The sequence below is a fragment of the Diabrotica virgifera genome, chromosome 2, assembly GCF_917563875.1.
Source record: "Diabrotica virgifera virgifera chromosome 2, PGI_DIABVI_V3a".
Lineage (NCBI taxonomy): Eukaryota > Metazoa > Arthropoda > Insecta > Coleoptera > Chrysomelidae > Diabrotica > Diabrotica virgifera.
In genome coordinates this window covers 248289136-248308583 of record NC_065444.1, presented here as the reverse complement: position 1 = coordinate 248308583, position 19448 = coordinate 248289136, and the positions used below count along the sequence as shown (strand labels likewise).

Below are 19448 nucleotides of genomic sequence, written 5' to 3'. Positions count from 1 at the left end.
TCCTTAAAAAAAATGTGATCCACAAGAAGCTGCTTTCTGGCTGCATCCCATATCCCCTGCTTTTACAATATATAAGCACAGAGACGATAAATATAGAATAAAGCAAATAAAGGACACGGTCACGTATCTACTTTCTTTTCGTCTAGGAAAAGGACCGAAAGACAGTTTCAAGTACTCAAATCTGAGTATAGAGGAAAAAGGGAAGAGACAGTTTTTGTTTTTATTTGATTCAGAGTTGGATCACCATCTTCAGATAGTATTTCTGCCTTTCAGGCGTTATCAAAAAACAAAAACTGTCTTTTCCCCTTTCCTCAGATTTGAGTACTTGAAACTGTCGTTCGGTCCTTTTCCTAGACGAAGAGAAAGTAGATACGTGACCGTGTCCCTTATTTGCTTTCTTCTATATTTATCGTCTCTGTGCTTATACTGTAAAAGCCGGGGATATGAGATGCAGCCAGAAAGCAGTTTCTTGTGGATCACATTTTTTTTAAAGGATATCATCAGGTCACGGGATTTTGCTCGAGCGAATTGAATCGCTGCGATCGAGGACGTAAATAGCTATTGATATACGTTCTTTCTCCACACTGCAGCTTACCTATAGCACTTTTCATTCAAATGCAAGCATATTTTTTAATCACCTGGCACATAGAGAATATCAGTCTATTTTAGAAGTTTATAATTCCTTACTACGTCTCCATGAAATGTCTTCGATGTGTGCTGTAAAGGTTCATTTTTTGTCTACAGAGATTCCGGTATAATTTATTTGGCTGGCGAAAGACAAATTAATGTCATTAAGTTTTATGGTGGTACAATTTGGAATATTATGTTGGGTGAAAATGACCATTTTCAATTAATGCGTAAATATCAAAACCTAGATTACCTACTTATGCTCTGGATCAAAGGTGACACTGCTCTGTTCAAACTTTAAATTAATAAAATGTAAAATGATATACTAAGATACCAGTAAATCACCAGGAATAAGAGACTTAAGCCGGGCACACACATGCCTGTAAATTAGGAATGTAGCTGGCACGCCAGTTGCTGGCATCATGCACAAAACACATTTGCGAGTAATGGGCATGCCAGCAGCTCGCATGCCTTTACTGGTAAGACGAAAAAGCAGGGTAGATTTTTACACATACCAGTGCTAGTAAACACTCGATTAGTTTTCATGTGAAACTAATGTATCGATTTGTTTTGTAATTAAAAGTTTTTGAGTTCCCAACAAAAAAGGCCATCCATGTAATGTATTCGGGATGAATTAAACAAGCAAATATTGCTTATGGCCATGGATAATTATTGTTAGAAATTTAATAATGATTCCGACCCATTTCCGCTTGAATTTTGAAGTAAGAATTGTCACGAGCTATTTTATTTTTATATACCTACACCTACATAGAGATGATTTAGGTGAATTCCAAATATACTTTAATTACTAATTACATAGTTATAAATAGAAATTAATTTGATGATTTTTCATCACCCCAACGAAACATTTTTAAAAACAAGTTTAAACTAAAACATTTTATTTATCTCCAAAATAACCAATCTGACAATTCTCTGCTAGCTACTGGCAGACTGGCATGCCCGTAGCGGTAGCGCACTTTCACACCATAGATATAATAACACAATAGATTAGGGCAGGTCCGAAAAATAGCGTAACGCGGAGCAGTTCGGGTCGGTAGTCTATTTATCTCTCTCTACCGGCGCTTAGCTTTCTCTCTCTAGCATACGATGGCTGCCGCCTCTGTGTCACTGTCGTTCCATTACTCCCACCTCTTGGTAAATACGCTCACACTCGCACAACAGACAAAGATAGGTACACCACTGTACTTGATATTGGCGTTACACCCCGATGCATTGAGTGGCATATCCCTGGCCTGATCTATTGTTGACATATCTCTGGTTCACACATGCCAGTGACACTCACAAGCATGCCCCTTTTATCTCACAGCACGCTACTAGCAAGAAAAATCAAATTATTTGCGATTAGCAAGCATTCCAGGAACTAGCATGCCAGCTAACGTACATACTTGCCAGTTTGGGGACAGTAGCTGGTGCTTGCTAGGTACTGGTATGCCAGTGTGCTAATAACAGGCATGTGTATCTCCGGCTTTACAGAACTAACCATAGAAGACTGAAAGTGTGAAAAGTTTTACATACATAGGTATATGTTTACTAGTTATCATAGACAGCAATGTCGGAGATGAGGTTTCTTCATTGTAAATTACTCTATTTTGGATAACGTCTTAGTAAAAAATGAATTCATTAAACAGAATTTGTCTCATTATTTTTCACATTAAGGGTGATGATCCAACCATCTGGACCTGGACATACCCATTTATTGACCACTTTCAGATCTAAAAAACAAAAAGAAATATCTTAAAATACCTTCACCAACAAATTACTGTAATTTCTAAGTTCTATACTTTCTGTACTATACAGGGTGATTCATTAAGAATGTCCAATCTCTGAGTTGTAGATTCTAGACTTCAAAATATTAAGATTTAACCCAAATCACTTAATAAAATGTGGCTCGTTACTGAGTTGTAGGGTATTTTATTTAAAAATTTAATGACTATTTTTACCTAGTACTTTAAAACTATTTAACATATTCTTGTTATTGTTGGCAGAAAGTGTAGTTTATGTACACGCTACTGGGTGTAACTGGGTGTACTTATTTACTGGGATATTTCTTGTGTATATCAAAGTCTGTAAAAACAATCTCTCTCTGTCTCTCTCCTGTCGTTTCCCCATTACTGAGGATCGTGATTGTTGGAGGTCATTGATTTTTGATGGATTTAGAGACATGACTTTTATCTGGGGTTTCCTTTTGGGGACTTTAAAACGAAGTCGAACGTTCAATACCAGGAGTTGATGATCGCTTCCACAGTCTGCGCCAGGATATGTTTTACAGTTGACGGACGACGACTTCCATCTTGATCTTATTAGGATGTAGTCTATTTGATTCCTTGTTCGTTCATCTGGGCTGCACCATGTGGATAATCTCCGTGGATGATGTTGATATAACCTATTTGTAACTGTAAGATGTTGTTCTACACAGAACTCCACTAGACCATTTTTGCCCAGCAGTCCTTCAATATTTTCATAAGATGACTTCACTTTGACGTTAAAATCTCCTAAAATTATGACGAGTTCACGATTCTGAATAGCGCGAACAGTTTCTTCTAGACGACCATAGAACATGTTGATGTCTTCTTCTTGTGCAGCTGTTGTAGGAGTGTATACCTGGACAAGGTGTAGGGTATTGGTGGATATTCTCATTTTAAGGGATATTATCCTGTCATCAATAGTATTATATCCAATTACGCAGTCATTAAGTTTAGAGGGTGTAATTATTGCGACTCCATTTGTACTTTTGTTATTTGGGCCTGAAAAATAGACGACATTGCCAGCAGTTGTTTTAAAATGCCCTTTTCCTCTCCAGTGAGTTTCTGAGAGTCCCAATACCGAAAGATTGTGGTCTGCCATTTCTTTTTCAATTATGTGTAACTTTCCAGGGTTTTTGATCAGTCCCTGGACGTTCCATGTACCAATTCGCTGACATTTTCTTAAATTAAATGAAAATTTGGATTCAGTCGCACAGTTTCTGCCAGGTGTCTGGTCCCTCACACCTTGGCAGCCGGTAGCAAATTTCACACCATCCGACCCGGAACCGAGATGGCGCCGAGCGTGAGTCGGGTCGCTACACATTCCATCTTCACTTACTGAAATTGTCATCGTTATGGGAAGAAATTCTCTTGGGAAAATAGTGCAGTGGTTTCCCTTTGGCTTCTGAACCGCTGTATATGTGCCGTTTCTGTGGCTATCATTCTCGCCGCATGGTCAGTTTTGTAACAGCCAGCTGCAACTGTCCAACCTATCACCATGTCTGGCTACCCTCACTTAGTTTAGCCTGCCGACCAATGCAGTTGACCGGGATGTGGCACGTGGAGCCATAAGTGAGAGTTATGTGCCTTATGAGGACCAGTTATCAAAAAACAATATCCCGTCGATGACGTTTGATGTGGTCGTTCCAATAAAAGGTGATACCTCTATAACACACTCGTACACCCCAAAAGCAATGTATTGATCTATATATATTTATGAAAATGAAGAACGAAATTTTCAAAATTTCACCCTGTATATTATAATATGAAATACTTACTGGTTGAATGTACGCAGTTGAAGTTACTCAAAACACATTCGTTTCCGAAGGTCTTGTCTCCTATTCCGGTTCCGTCTCCCCCACAAACAGGTTCTAACACCTTCGGTGTAAAATCAAGACCACAGTCTTTTAGACATGATTTCTTCTCTAGAGATTCCTTGAGCGAATCTGTCGATCCCTTGGACTCTATTGAGGCCTCTGTCGATCCCTTGAACTCTGTAGAGGCCTCTGTTGATTCCTTGGACGGAGCAGCGAACACAGCGCTGATGATCACTATCAAAATACGAAATATTTAACGTTAGCACGTAGAACCATTATTGAAAAGACTGAAAGAAAGAAAATCTGAATTTTTAGAACATAATTTTTTTCTTTCTTTTTCTAATGATTCAACTTTCGTGTAATTTTCAGTATCACCACCGACATGGCTGTAAAATTTTAACAATTAACTCTGAAACAGAAAAGAGAATAGATGCCTTTGCCTTTGAGATGTATATATACAGACGGATGTTGAGAATTCCATGGGTACATAAAATTTCTAAAAATGAGGTACTTCGGCGCATGAACGAACAAAAAGAATTACTAAGAATAATCCAAGAAAGAAAAATACAATACGATACAATAATCACCACCGAATTGCATTAAAATTTAGATTTCGGTTCTACACTTGCCCTCCATTTTAAAAGTTAGACTTGTGCCGTTGATTGCTTTTACTTGGAGGGTGAGAGTTACTCTCGGGGGTAAAAAATAATGTGTTCAAAATAAGTAGGGAAATGGATAAAACTAATTCTAGGCAACTTTAAATATCTTCTACTTCTTCTTCCTTCTTGTATGTAGGCTTTAAAGCCTGTTTCTTCTTTAATATTAGCCTCCTAAATTATTTAAGTTATCGCACCATCTTTTTCTTGGTCTGCCCATACTTTTTCGTCCATCTGGTGATTTATCTCGTGATAGTCGTGCTATCCTATCCCCTGCCATTCTACTAATGTGTTCGTTCCACTCCTGTTTCCGTTTTGTTACCCATCTATTTATGTCTTCTACATTGCATGATCTTCGTATTTCTTCGCTTCTCTCCCTATCCAACAGACTTTTCCCTGATATTCGTCGGAGTATTTTCATCTCTGTTGTTTCTAGTAGACGTCTCGTTTTAGATGTGTCAGGTCTTGTCTCCGTCGTGTATGTCAATATAGGGCTAATTGCTGTTTATAGATTCTTGCTTTTGTGTCTTGTGTTAGGTGTTTGTTCTTCCAGATTGTGTCATTAAAAGATCCCGCCGCTTTACTTGCTTTTAAGCTTTGTTGTCGTACTTCCTGTTCAACATCTCCATAACTGGTTATATCTATTCCCAGATATCTAAACCTTGCTTCCTGCTTTATTATTTTCCCATCAATTTCGATTTTACATCGTAGTGGGTATTTAGATGTTGTCACACATTTGGTTTTTTCTGCTGATATTATCTATTGTATTTCTTGGCTGTTGTATTGAAGACGTGTGTTAATCTTTGGAGATCGTCTTCTGTCTCGGCGATTATTGCGGCGTCGTCTGCATCAGGGCCCCCGCAAGGCTGATTGGCGCCCGCGTGCGGGACATATTTTAGCGCCCTTTAAATCTACTATACAGGGTGAGTGGGGAGGAACGCACCAAACTTTAAACTGTATAATATACGTAAAAATAATCAAAAATAATTCATATGTTGTTATTTGATTTTCATTTGTTTCCGAGATACGGGGTGTTATAGTTTTTCTTACAAACTGACGATTTATTTATTGCTCTAAAACCGGTTGAGGTGTGTAAATGAAATTTGGTGGGTTTAAGACATAGTTGGTGCACATGTTTTGACACAAAATTAAGAATTTTATATTCACCATTGGCGCGCGTACGGGTAATAGTCTAAAATTTTTGAAACAAAAAAAAAATAGTAGGTACGCCACTGAGATATTTCAAATTCAAAATTATTTTTGAATTCCCTGTTCAATTTTTGACAAACAATCTATCTTCATGTTTGTTCATACGATGCTTCGATTTCATGCAAAATTGCTACCATTAATTACAAGTGAAATTTAATAAAAAATTTTCTTCTTGGTAAAAGGTATATTACTTGATACTAATATACATTTATACAATGACAATGTAGGTAATAACTATTAACACCAACATAAAATAAAATTTTAAACCTTTCACTGCAGGAAACCACCCCTTCACCAGTAACAGTAAATAATGTTTGTGCCTAATAAACGCATAGACGAGAAGGAAAAAATACTCAAGTCAAATACATAATCATAATTCATAGAATATTGGTTTCATTAAGGGTAATTATCATAAATTCGAGTAAAAGATTCACTTTAAACTGGCTCCCTCCACACTCGTGGCGAAGTTACTTCGCCAAAGTTGACCGAAGTCCGAAGTACCTCTCTACACACTCGTTCTACTTCGCGAGGAACACTTCGCGAAGATCCCTTTGACTCGGACGCCCCAGACCGACAGAGAATGGAAGTAGAACGAAGTGAGGCAAAGTTGCACAAGGTGGCCGTCTACACTCTCGTACTTGTTGAACCTCGATCGACTTCGGCGCGAGTGTGGAGCTCAAATTATACGAGTAAAACTGCTTGATCCAGCAAGTTGTGTATCATCATGAGTGAGGGATGGGCCGCGAATATGAAAAACATCAAAAAGTGGGTCGCCAGACATATAAGGTTGGGAACCACTGGTTTACAACATAAAATCGATTGGATGGTATGCCAAGCGTAATTCAATCTACTTCAAAGGAAAAAATTAGGAAGGAACAACAAAATGTAATATATTTTTGATGGAGTAAGTTCAACATTTCAGGACGGGAATAATTATTTTTTCAGTAATAACACAATATTTGATTTTTGAGATTTCTCTAGCTGTTCATGAAATAATTAAAATTGTATTTAAAAAATGATTATCTCATTTAAAATAAATATTTCTTATTTACCAAACCTTCGGTTTGGCGCCCCTTTGGGGTTACGCCCTGGTCTGCATAACATAATATTTGGATTTCTTTGTTCCCCATTCTGTAACCATGACCTTTACGCACTGCTTCTATTATTTTGTCCATTATTATATTAAAGAGCACTGGGCTTAATGAATCACCTTGTCTGACTCCGCTTTGTACTGGCATAAACTGCGTTAGTTTTCCATTTATCTTTGTCTGTATTCGATTATGAAAATAGATGTTTTCGATGGTTTGTATAATATTGATTGGTATGTTTCTTCTATACAGTAAATGTAAGACGTCTTCGACTTGGATGCGATCGAAAGCCTTTGTCAGGTCTATAAAACATAGATATGCTGGTTTATTGTACTCAATGGCCTTTTCTGTGATTTGTCTCAGTACAAATACGGCGTCTACGCAGGATATTCCCGATCTGAATCTTTGTTGTTCATCTGATAAAGTTGTTAGTTTATTGATTTTGTTGGTTAGGACTTTTGTAATTAGACTAAGTGCGGTGTTCAGTAGATTTATACCTCTATAATTATAGAGGTAACTTTAAATGTAACTTATAAAAAAAAAACCAAAAAAATGGTGTATACATGACGTTTGTAGACTCAGCAGAGGCAAAGTTCTAGCTCTTGAAAAATGTGTTCTGATTCGTAAAATTCTAAATCGAATATTTGAACGTGAAATAACCAAAAAAGGAAGCACTTTTCGGGATAAACACCGTAAAACTTTTTTAAAGCGTTTAAAAAATTATTTACTGTTATTGTGTTAAAAGTTTCGAGCATCAAAACTAAGCGAGTTGCGGTCAAAATAAAGATGGCCCTTTGTTTGTAAAACAAAATTGTGAAAAAAAATCGTTACCGCTTTACAATTTACTTTCATTATGTATTTTTAATATGATTTGTAAGTTTCACCTATTCAAAGTGACTATTTTTGAAAGGGTTGTAGTTGAAAAGGCTTGAACGAATCACTAATCACGTGTATATACAAAATTTAAACAACCATAATATCTTAAACAATTTTTGTCTTACAGAACAACAAAATAAAACCCAAATAGTAAAAGCAAAACCTACATTTTTTTGTTTTTTGAGATTTTTCGTATCGGTAATACTTTTTTTGTTATTTTGAAAACAAAGCATTTTTTCCATTATATTTTTTTACTCTAAAACAGCGGTTCTCAATCTGTGGTACATGTACCACTGGTGGTACATATCACTATTTGAGATGGTACACAAAACACACAAAAAATTAAAATAGTAGTACTTAGTAAGTCTTGGTAATACAATCTAAACATATAGGTGGTACCAAAAATAATAAAAGAACTGTAGGTGGTACATGACTCAAAAAGTTTAAGAACCGCTGCTCTAAAACCAAATTTTGTGAGAAATAAATAATTCGAACCGTTCAAACTTACAGATCATAATATAAACAATACGTATTATAAAGCAAATGGTAAATCGGTAATGATTAATTTTATTTAAGGAGCTAATTTGGACGAGATTTTCACGAGTTTTTTTGCCAAAAAAAAGACCAATTTTATTCTGAGCCCTAACTCGCTCAGTTTTGGGCTAGAAACATGTGCCAAAAATAAAGCTTTTTAACACTTTAAAAAATTTTTGTATTCTTTTCCAAAAGTGCTTCGTTTTTTGAATATTTCACGTTGAAATATTCGATTTGGAATTTGACGAATAAGAATGTATTTTTCATGAGCTACAAATTTGCTTTTTCTGGGTTTATAAACTTTATAGGGTGAAAAGCAAAACAAAAGGTTTTGTTTTTTTTTTATAATATTTTAAAATTTTAGAATATTGTTTTCGATAAAATACTTATTTTTTGGATTATTTGCGAAAAACCGCCTGGAAACTTGCGAGAAACCGTCTGAAAAATTGATTTAGTTAAAAATCTATATAGAACAAAAATTGCTACGAATTAATTAATTTATCCACTTTCAGACTTATTTTAAACGTATGTTTTGTTACCCGCGCGCCCTGGAAGGGGTGATTTTCACCCCCCAAGTAAAAGCAACCAACAGAACAAATCCAACTTTGAAATGGAGGTTAAGTAGAATCTAAATCCAAATTTTCAAATAAATCCCTTTCGTGACGCTGAAAACTACACTCCAAAACGGTCATTTACTGGGCTTAATGACATGATTAGATAATGAAACAAGCTTAACAGAATGATTGAGTTCACAGAATTTGACTTACCAAGGACGGTGAAGATCGTAATACAAAGCAAAGATACGAATTTCATTTTGTTTTTGTAGTCACCAACAACTTTTTATGAGTAATGATTAGATTTGCTACTATGCTATCAATGAGTGTCCCCGTTTAGGATTTTGTCCTCTTCAGGGTTTGTGGTGAATGTATTGTGATGGATCGCAAAAGCAAACAGTCCGAAAAACGCACTGGGGCAAGTGTGGTGTTCTTAGATTTGCTGATGCAAAGAGGTATTTATATGATCCCCTCTTAGGTGTTGGGCCCACACTTAAGAAAAATGTATTACTTCCCTCCTTTATTTAATTTAATTCTCCTTGTATTTTATGTGACAAGAACTATTACATAATATATGACTTATATCGCCCAGTTCCATTCCATTTTCTAATTTTTTTTTAGATTTTCCATTTGGCCCAATAACTATAATCCGATAGATATTGGGCACACACTTAACAAAAAAAATTATAACGTCCCTCATGAGACTTTTTTTACGCTGATATTCATGTCGAGTAGGACAAATTTTCTATTTCGGAAAATTTTTGGAATTGGCCGTTTCGTAAATATAGAGGTTTCTAAACTTTGGTGCGTCCGACAGCTGGACACCCTTAAAAATTTGTCGGACAATATTACCAGTTAAATGTAAATATTTTTATCAAACAATCTTGTACAAATCAGCTGTGAGAGAATAAATTTTATGACTTTTTATGACACGTGCGCCCCGTCATATGGCCGGGAGGGATCTGAACATTCCGTATATGTATTTGGCACCTAGGACTTTTCTGTTGGTTTTTTGCAACACGCGGCCATATTTCAACTAATAGGCGGCGAGGTGCCAAACACGTATACGGAATGTTATTCAATGCGAATTTCATATACGGAATGTTAAATATTCGTAGACCGAAAAAGACAACTTTTTATTAGAGCCAGTTAAAAAGAGATTAATTAAAATACTTGTTAAAGTACTATTAAATAAAAATAAAACAATAATTAAAGTATTTGGAATGTTATTTGGTGCGAAATTCATATGCCGAATGTTAAATATTCGTAGACTAAAAAAGACGACTTTTTATTAAAGTCAGTTAAAGAGGACTGATTTTAAAATATTTTGTTAATGTATTATTAAAGAAAAATAAAACAATTATTACCTATATGGAATGTTATTTGGTGCGAAATTCATAAATGGAATGGTATAGATTTGGGAGACATTATTTCTTTATTTGACTAAGGTTTTGCTTTCGCAGAATTTTTAATGACTTGAACGTGTTGTTTAGTATGTTTAGAGCTGTTTCAGCTATTCAATTCTGTTGAAGTTTGAACACGGCTTGAGTTGCACACCAGGTTTGACGATAAATTGTATCGTCTGTGAGTCATTTAAACTTCAACAGAATTGAATAGCTGAAACAGATCTAAACATACTAAACAACACGTTCAAGTAATTAAAAATTCTGCGAAAGCGAAACCTTAGTCAAATAAAGAAATAATGTCTCCCAAATCTATACCGTTCAGTGTTCGGGGTGATCGTTTAGTTCAGTTTTGTCAAAGCGAAGATTTAATAATAACTAATACATTCTTTAAATTACCCCCAAGGAGACTGTATACGTGGACGTCACCTCAACACACACAAGAAAAAGTAATCAGAAACCAAATAGATTACATAATGGTGACAAAAAGATACCGTAATGCCGTGAAATCTACTAAAACTTACCCTGGAACTGATATCGGTTCGGATCATAATCCAGTAGTATCTGTGTTAGAAGCTAGACCAAAGAAAATGAGAAAAACCATCATCCCAACCTTAGACTTAAGTCAGCTTAAAAGTGAACACCGACGACAAACAGTGCGCGAAGAAATCAACACCGACCTCAGTGTAGCAGAAAACCAAATCCGCAGAACAGACAACATAGATGAAAAACTGAAGTATATAAACACTATAATAAGAACTACGGGAAAGAAACACCTAACCAAATCTCCAAAGAAACATAAGGTGTGGATGACACCAGACTAATGGATGAAAGACGCAAATTGAAGAATAATTCAGAAAAATACAGAGAGGTTGATAAGAACATAAAGCAAATAATAAAGAAGGCCAAAGAATCATGGATTAAAGAACAATGTGTAGAAATGGAAGACTATGAAAGAAAGTATGACACATTCAATATACATAAAAAAGTAAAAGAACTTACAGGAACCCAAAGAAGACATCAAATAAGTTTGCTTAAGGACAAAGACGGAAATATTATTGTAGACTTAACAGAAAAAATTAATAGATGGAGTGAATACATAAGAGAATTGTTTGAGGACAACAGAAATAACATTGACAAGGTAAATGGTGAAACGGGACCTGAAATCCTAAAATGTGAAGTAGAAATGGCACTTAGAAATTCCAAAACTGGAAGGGCAAATGGACCCGATGAGGTTCCTACTGAATTACTAAAGCTCTTGAATGATGAATCAATAGGTATAATATTGCACTTATTTAACACAGTATACAATACTGGTATTATACCTCAAGAGTGGCTGCTGTCTACATTCGTTACACTGCCAAAGAAATCCAATGCAAAAGAATGTTCAGAACATCGAACAATATCTTTAATGAGCCATCTACTAAAGATATTTTTAAAAATCATCCACAACCGAGTTTATCAAAAGTTGGAGTCAGATATTAGTAATACACAGATGGGGTTCAGAAAAGGACTAGGTACTCGAGAAGCTCTCTTCGGTTTGAATGTTCTTACACAAAGATGCCTAGACGTTAATCAAGAAGTACATGCATGTTTTATCGATTTTGAAAAAGCGTTTGACAGAGTCCGCCACGATAGGCTAAGAGACATTCTTGAAAGAAAAGACATAGATAATAAAGATCTGCGAATAATTCTCAACTTATATTGGAATCAGAAAGCTAACATCAAAATAGAAAACGAGATATCAAAAGCAATAGAAATACGTAGAGGAGTAAGACAGGGATGCATTTTGTCACCACTGCTATTTAATGTATATAGTGAAAGCATCTGTCAGGAAGCCCTTTTGCAAGCAAATGAAGGAATCGTAATCAAAGGAGAGGTTGTAAATAATATTCGATACGCAGAAGACACTGTACTAGTTGCAAGAACAGTAGAAGAATTACAACGATTACTTACAAACATAAATATTGCTTGCAAAAATTATGGCATAAACATTAATATCAAAAAAACCAAGCATATGGTCTTCAGTAAAATCATGACACAACCAGCACATATTAGTATAAACGGCATTCAAATTGAAAAAGTATCAAGTTATAAATACTTGGGAACTTTAATAAACGAAACTTGAGACCAAAACAATGAAATAAAAAGACGTATCGAAATTGCCAGGGCCACCTTCATAAAGATGAGAAAATTCTTCTGCAACAGAGATATAAGCATCCCTCTACGATTAAGAATGCTAAGTGGCTACGTATTTAACACGCTATTATACGGTGTAGAGGCCTGGACTCTCAAACAGAACAACATAAAAAATATTGAAAGTTTCGAGATGTGGTGCTACCGTCGAATGCTGAAGATAAGTTGGGTTGATAGAATCACAAATCTTGAAGTAATACGAAGGATAGGAAGAGACCCAGAAATTTTATTAACGATAAAACGAAGAAAACTCGAGTATTTGGGTCACCTGATGAGAGGTCATAAATACGCATTACTTCAAAATATAATGCAAGGAAAAATAGAAGGAAAACGGAATCCAGGCCTAGAAGAATGTCGTGGATGCGGAATTTGAGAGAGTGGTTTGGCTGCACCACTAATGAACTTTTTAGGTCAGCTGTAAACAAAGTCAGGGCGTCAGGGTAGCCTTGATGATTTCCAATCTCCGATAGGAGTAGCACAAGAAGAAGAAGAAGAAGAAATCTATACCATTCCATTTAAGAATTTCGCACTAAATAACATTCCATATAGGTAATAATTTTTTTTTATTTAACAGTACATTAACACGTATTTTAATCAATCTCCTTTTAACTGACTCTAATAAAAACTTGTCTTTTTCTGTCTACGAATATTTAACATTCCGTATATGAATTTCGCACCGAATAACATTCCGTATGCGTGTTTGGCACCTCGCCGCCTATTGGTTGAAATATGGCCGCGTGCTGCAAAGGCCAATAGAAAAGTCCTAGGTGCCAAATACATATACGGAATGTTTAAATGCGGCCGGGAGCACTATGCAATCACAAATGATGTTTTTTGCAGGATTGTTTGATATAAATATGTACTTACAATTTACTGTGCGTGTGCAGATGGTGTCACTAGATGGCATAGTTGGAAGCAAAAACAGACATGATAAAAGCATTTAGTTCCATAGAAAGAGTGGCACAAAATAGTGGCCTAAAAATTAACAAAACATAAAACGGCATACAAAAATGTTAGCAAATCAACAAAAGTTACAGTATCTAACCATAGAAGACTGAATACGTGAAAAGTTTTACATACCTAGACTTACTAGTCATCATAGACAACAATGTTGGAGAAGAGGTTTCTTCATAGTAAATTAAAATTATATAAATAGTGGGTATTTCGGTATAGTCTTAGTAAAAAAGTTGACAAAATCTTTTATTAGCTTTTTATTGTTCAAATAGTTGAAATCAATTCATTATAATACAGAATGTGTCTTATTATTTATTGAAGACGGATGCTGCCACCTCCTGGACATTCCCCAGCTTTGACCACTTTCAGAGCTGAAAAATAAAAATCAAATATTAAAATTCCTTCAACAAGAATTTTTTAAAAGTTAGGCGAAATCCAAGATACTTTATATTCTAAATAAATTATTATTTAAAAATAAAAATCTAAAAGATTTCTTAGGTCGGAAAACAAATTCTCACTTATACCCATACCTTATCCTTCCATCATTTGCAAGGAAAAAGGGCATGGATGCATAGACATGAGCAGTGGCGGCTCGCGACCTCAGTATGCGGGTAGGCTACACATATACTTCGGGTAGGCGACAAAAAATATCCTACAATTTGTAATACATTTTGAGCCGTCTTGCAATACTAAATGTAATCTATGAGCGCAACAATGTGTAAAAATTGCTTTTGGAGCATCTACTTTAATTTTTGATTGTAATCCGTTTAAATAGCCAGCCATTACACTTGCACCATCGTAAAATTGAGCAATTTATTTATTTTTGTAATCATATGGCTCAAGCACGTTTGAAATTAAACTATATAGAGCGTCTGCAGATCTATTCTCGCTAACATAAAAAAACCCTAAAAATTTTTCTGTTACCTGACCAACTTTTTTAACAAAACGGATTGTTAAAGTACACTGTGATTTTTCGGTTATATCAGTAGTATCGTCCGCTAGTATAGAAAAAAATTGACTTTCATTAATTTCTGTTGAAATTTCATTTTTTACGTAATCGGCATCTATTAAATCGTTTTGTATTGTTTTTGACAAACCCGTGAACACCCCTTCTATTTTTTAACATGATCCTGGATTTCCTGATCGCGTTTAACTACTAAATTAAAAATTTCTTTAAAATTACCCATGTTTGAAGACTTATGGCTCTCATCACGACCGCGAAATGCAGGTTCTTGTTTTACTAACAGAATTGTAACATCAATTTCTTCAACTTCTTCAATCTTTTTCAACTTCTTCATTATATATCTTATTAGATAGAGAAATTTGTCCAGCTAAAGCACTGTCAATAGTTTGTTTATTTTTTTCTAACCGTTTTAAACCTAAGCAATTGTTTAAATGTTCTTTCGAAGATTCATGTTTTTTTACACTAGCTGATAAATTTTTCAAATCTGAATATCCCTGACTCACCCAAACATTTTGCTTCAAATTTGAGAGCAACAGACAAGGCCAACAGAAAAGTGAATTTTTAAAATAACTTCGGCTTAGCCATTTATGATTGTCATACCATATTGTTTTAAACGATCTCGAAAATGGTCGATTGTCTTTTGTCTTATCTGTGGATAAAATTGTTAAATTTGGTAAAGGCCGGCGCATTGAAATAATTTCTGACCTTTCTTGATTTTGGCGCCTTGAATAAGGCGTCTCGATCAAACTGCATATTACATCGTTTAAAATATTCATATTCGATGACTAAAGTTTTTCCACCAATAAAACTAACACACCTACGTTTCAACAACGTCAAATATTACTTATTTTATTTTTGTATCAAATAATAATTCACTCTTCGAATAAATTGATAAGTTAACAATTAACCTCGCTTTAAATTCTATAACACATTTAATATAAATTCTAATAACACTTCTATCTATATCTATAAAATATAATGGACGACTGAAAAATAACTATTCACAGATTTATTTGTCGTTAGTGAATTATTACTAAATTAATATAAAATTAAAATGCCCTTCAATAGACCGATCTCAAATTTACCTGTTTATTATTCAGTTTTCATAAACAAATTTAATTTGTCCTACCTAGTTTTATTCAATACTTAACCTACTAATAACAGCCAAAATCAAAAAACAAAATTATTTAAAACAGTTTCACAAGACACAAGAGAAGCAACTGATAAAATTTTGTATGTCCGGCTATAAGACTCTGTGCCTATGCGCCCTTTCAAAATCGTAGAATACGCGAGACCTGCAGCAGGCCTGCTCGCGTAAACAGAGAGAGATCGCACGTCAATTCGGTGTTGGCGTCGTTCTATTTCAGGCTACGTTTTCAAGTGCCTGACCCAGGAAGAATATAGAATCTTATACAGTACTACTGATACTACAAGGAGCGTACAATAATTATAACTACGGAGAAAATTTTTTGGATATTTTTACAAATAATTTGGATAATTTTTGCTATTTTATTGTAGGTATTGTGTCAAAATTTATAAATTACAATTTTGAAATAAGTAATTTATAAAAAAGACTAAGTTTTCACTCTAATGGCATATAACATATCCCACCAGAATGAAAACAATGGGAACCTTCTCTGGTTACACCTCCAAGGCTTCTACAATTTGCAAGCCATACGGATGCTGAGACTAAGGAAGATGAGGGAATTCTACAATTTACAATTCACGTCACATCTGCTCAGCGCGGTAAAGTTCCAACGAGTTATTAATGGTTATTCATTTTTAAGTAATTTATATTAATAATTTATATTATTGTACTACATCTGAAGAGGGTAGGCGGCGCCTACCTTGCCTACCCCGACGGGCCGCCCCTGGACATGAGAGATCTAAAATATGCATCCGACAATACGTTAATTCATATAGGTAAAGATCAACAAATTTGATTCCTAGTACTTAATAAGTAAGTAAAAACGAAGGTAGGTAAAGGCAATTAATTTACTTACGATTCAGAGACCACTACCAACTGCTTAAGTACATTCCAACGTCTTAGTTTCTTCAGAGCAGCCTGTAGTGTGTTCTGAATCGGAATCAAATCCTTCTGTCGTGTATGCCAATTATAATAAAATAATTAGCAAATAGACGCAGTAGCGACATCTAATAAAATATAGGCGAAATCCAAGAGACTCCATTTCTAAATAAATTAATATTTAAAAATAAAAATCTAACAGAAATCTTAGATCGGAACACAAATTCTTACTTATATTATAACCTATCCTTCTATAATTTGCAAAAAAAAAGGCATCTCACAACATATCAATTCATATAGGCAAAGACAGGCACGTAGCCAAGGGAGGGGTCCATTAATTTTTAAAAACTTTTTAATAGAAAGTTGTAGTAAATTAAAAAACCTACAACTTGAGCTAGGGTAAGTTTAATTTTGGTTATTGGTTATTGCAAAACAACCTGCGAAAGGTCCAAAATGGCCATTTTTTACAATTGCATTATTTATTGTGCAAATAATTTTTTTATATTTTTTAAAGCTTTAAAATGAAGATCTTTCAATTCCAAACATAAAAAAAGTTGTAAAGCCAGATTAACGAATTTGTTGCTTAGATATTATAAATTGTTTATCCCAAGAGGTCAAATGTCGAAGGCTATAACTTTTTGAAAAAAAATCATAGAGAGTTGGTGAAACATCCAATCTCCTTCTAAAGAGTTATGTTTTTATATTCTGATGTAAATAAATGCGTAAATCATTTTTAAACCTCTAATTTTTGGGTTTGAAAATGAGGGGGCAAATTTCGTTATAAACATTTAGAGCTGAAGCGGCCCTGTACATCCTATGAGTTTTTAACTTACAGATTATTGTTGCTGAAGACGGAACGAAGATTTATAAAAAAATAAAAATTTTCTACAATCAACTGAAGCCGAGATAATTGTTTTTTTTTTCTTAAATCGTAGTGCATTTATTTATAACAATTAAGAAATTATTTTACAGTCATTGACTAAAGAAAGACTTATATTAACTTAAAATAAAAATTATTATAAAATATAATTACATTTAATTATTAAAAATTATTTTTAAAATCGGTGCTTTTGCGAACGGCCGAATTTTGCAAACCGGCTCGCTTCAAATCCGCGCGCTTGGAAAATTTTTACGTAACTTGTATTAAATTTTGACAGAAAACAATTTAATAATATTACCATATAATATACAGTATGTTTACCACTGTATTTGTTTTTCTTGATAAACTTTTATATTATGTGAAATCTCATTTCTGAAGAAATAATATTACAAAAATGATACATTTAATAATATATGAAATATATAACTATATTTTTAATTTTCTCATTGGTATATAAATATAATAATAATAATGTTACTTCTTATTATACAATATAAAACTTTTTCTTCTTGTAGTGACTATCCGTTTTGGATGTTGGAGAACATCCAAAACGGATAGTCACTACAAGAAACTACAAGAAGAAAAAGTTTTATATTGTATAATATTCTTATTATACAATAAATATAAAACTTTTTCTTTCGCCAACATCCAAAACGGATAGTCACTACAAGAAGAAAAAGTTTTATATTACATAATAAGAAGTAACATTATTATTATTATAACAATGTATTTATATAACAATGAAAAAATTAAAAATATAGTTATATATTTCATATATTATTGTAGCGTGATTAGTGTAATTACTTCTAATTACAATAAAACCAGCGGTTCGTAATTTATATACGACTTTATTTTTTATTTATACAAGTTTACTTTACAAACTTTAGCTTAAGACTAACTCTATTTACAAATATGTCCTATTTATATATGCGATACAGATATTCCAGAAATATCTATATATCTCCAGCTATGTCCATGTGACTCGACCGCTTGCTGCATCGGCGTATCTCGAAACATCGATAGTGTTCTGTCTGTCCGGAGACGGGAGCTGGTATACGAGGGTAGGTCAATAATTATTTTGTTACACTGCTCCCCTCTTAAGATCTGAGCGTCCCGATCAGCAACTCTAGATGGCCCAGGATGGCGGAATCTACAGGATTCTCCAGCTCTGCATACACCCCTAGAAAAGAAGTAACAGTCTACTGTCTTTGAAGGGTATGACATCTTCGGGTTCATGCAACACACAGTAATCCGTACGCCAGTTTCTCTGAAGATCACTTCCAGCATGCTTCTCACAATCTTCCAATCCAGATTTTCTACTGCATGGCCAATTTTTGGTAAAGCCAAATCTTTGATGTCATAATTACAGACCATTTTCTTCAAATTAGTTAGAGCACGCCATATGTTCTCGTAGCTTGGCGTGTCCGTATAAGACTTCCTGGTCACTATATACAGCAAAGATCGAGGACCATCTTCCAATCGCAATACTCTTCCAATTTTAGGTTGTTGATTCCTTAACTCGTCCAGGCGGCCGAACTTTCTATTGAATACGGACGAGATTCCTTTAGTCATCTCGAGGTCTTGTGCAACACAGTGGGCTAGAGAGACGTTTTCTGGAACACCAAACAGATCTTGCTGAACTTCTGTGGTCACGCCGAATCTAGCACTCTTTCTTTCTGCGTAATTTGACATAAATTCCTTAAAACTTGGCTGTGGTGCATCTTTCATCTCCTGTTGGAGGACTCGGGCTTCCTCTGTTTCATTTGAGCCAGCATATGGTGCAAGACGATTTATGTGAATAACTTTTGGTTTACCGTTTGGTAACTTCTTAATTCTGTATATTACGTCATTTATTTTCTTCTTAACTTCATACGGACCTTCCCATTGTCTTTGCAGTTTAG

At 34.6% G+C, this 19448-nt stretch overlaps 1 protein-coding gene across 1 annotated transcript; it reads right to left on the bottom strand.

The window, feature by feature from the left end:
* Window positions 1–1509: 1509 nt before the first annotated feature.
* LOC114327298 (uncharacterized) lies at window positions 1510–9408 on the bottom strand. Its single transcript, XM_028275874.2, has 3 exons — window positions 9338–9408; window positions 4169–4441; window positions 1510–2360 (listed from the first exon to the last, which is right to left on the bottom strand). Exons 1-3 carry the CDS (start codon window positions 9381–9383, stop codon window positions 2269–2271), a joined length of 411 nt encoding a protein of 136 aa, XP_028131675.2. The 5' UTR covers window positions 9384–9408; the 3' UTR covers window positions 1510–2268.
* Between the last annotated feature and the right edge of the window lie 10040 nt (window positions 9409–19448).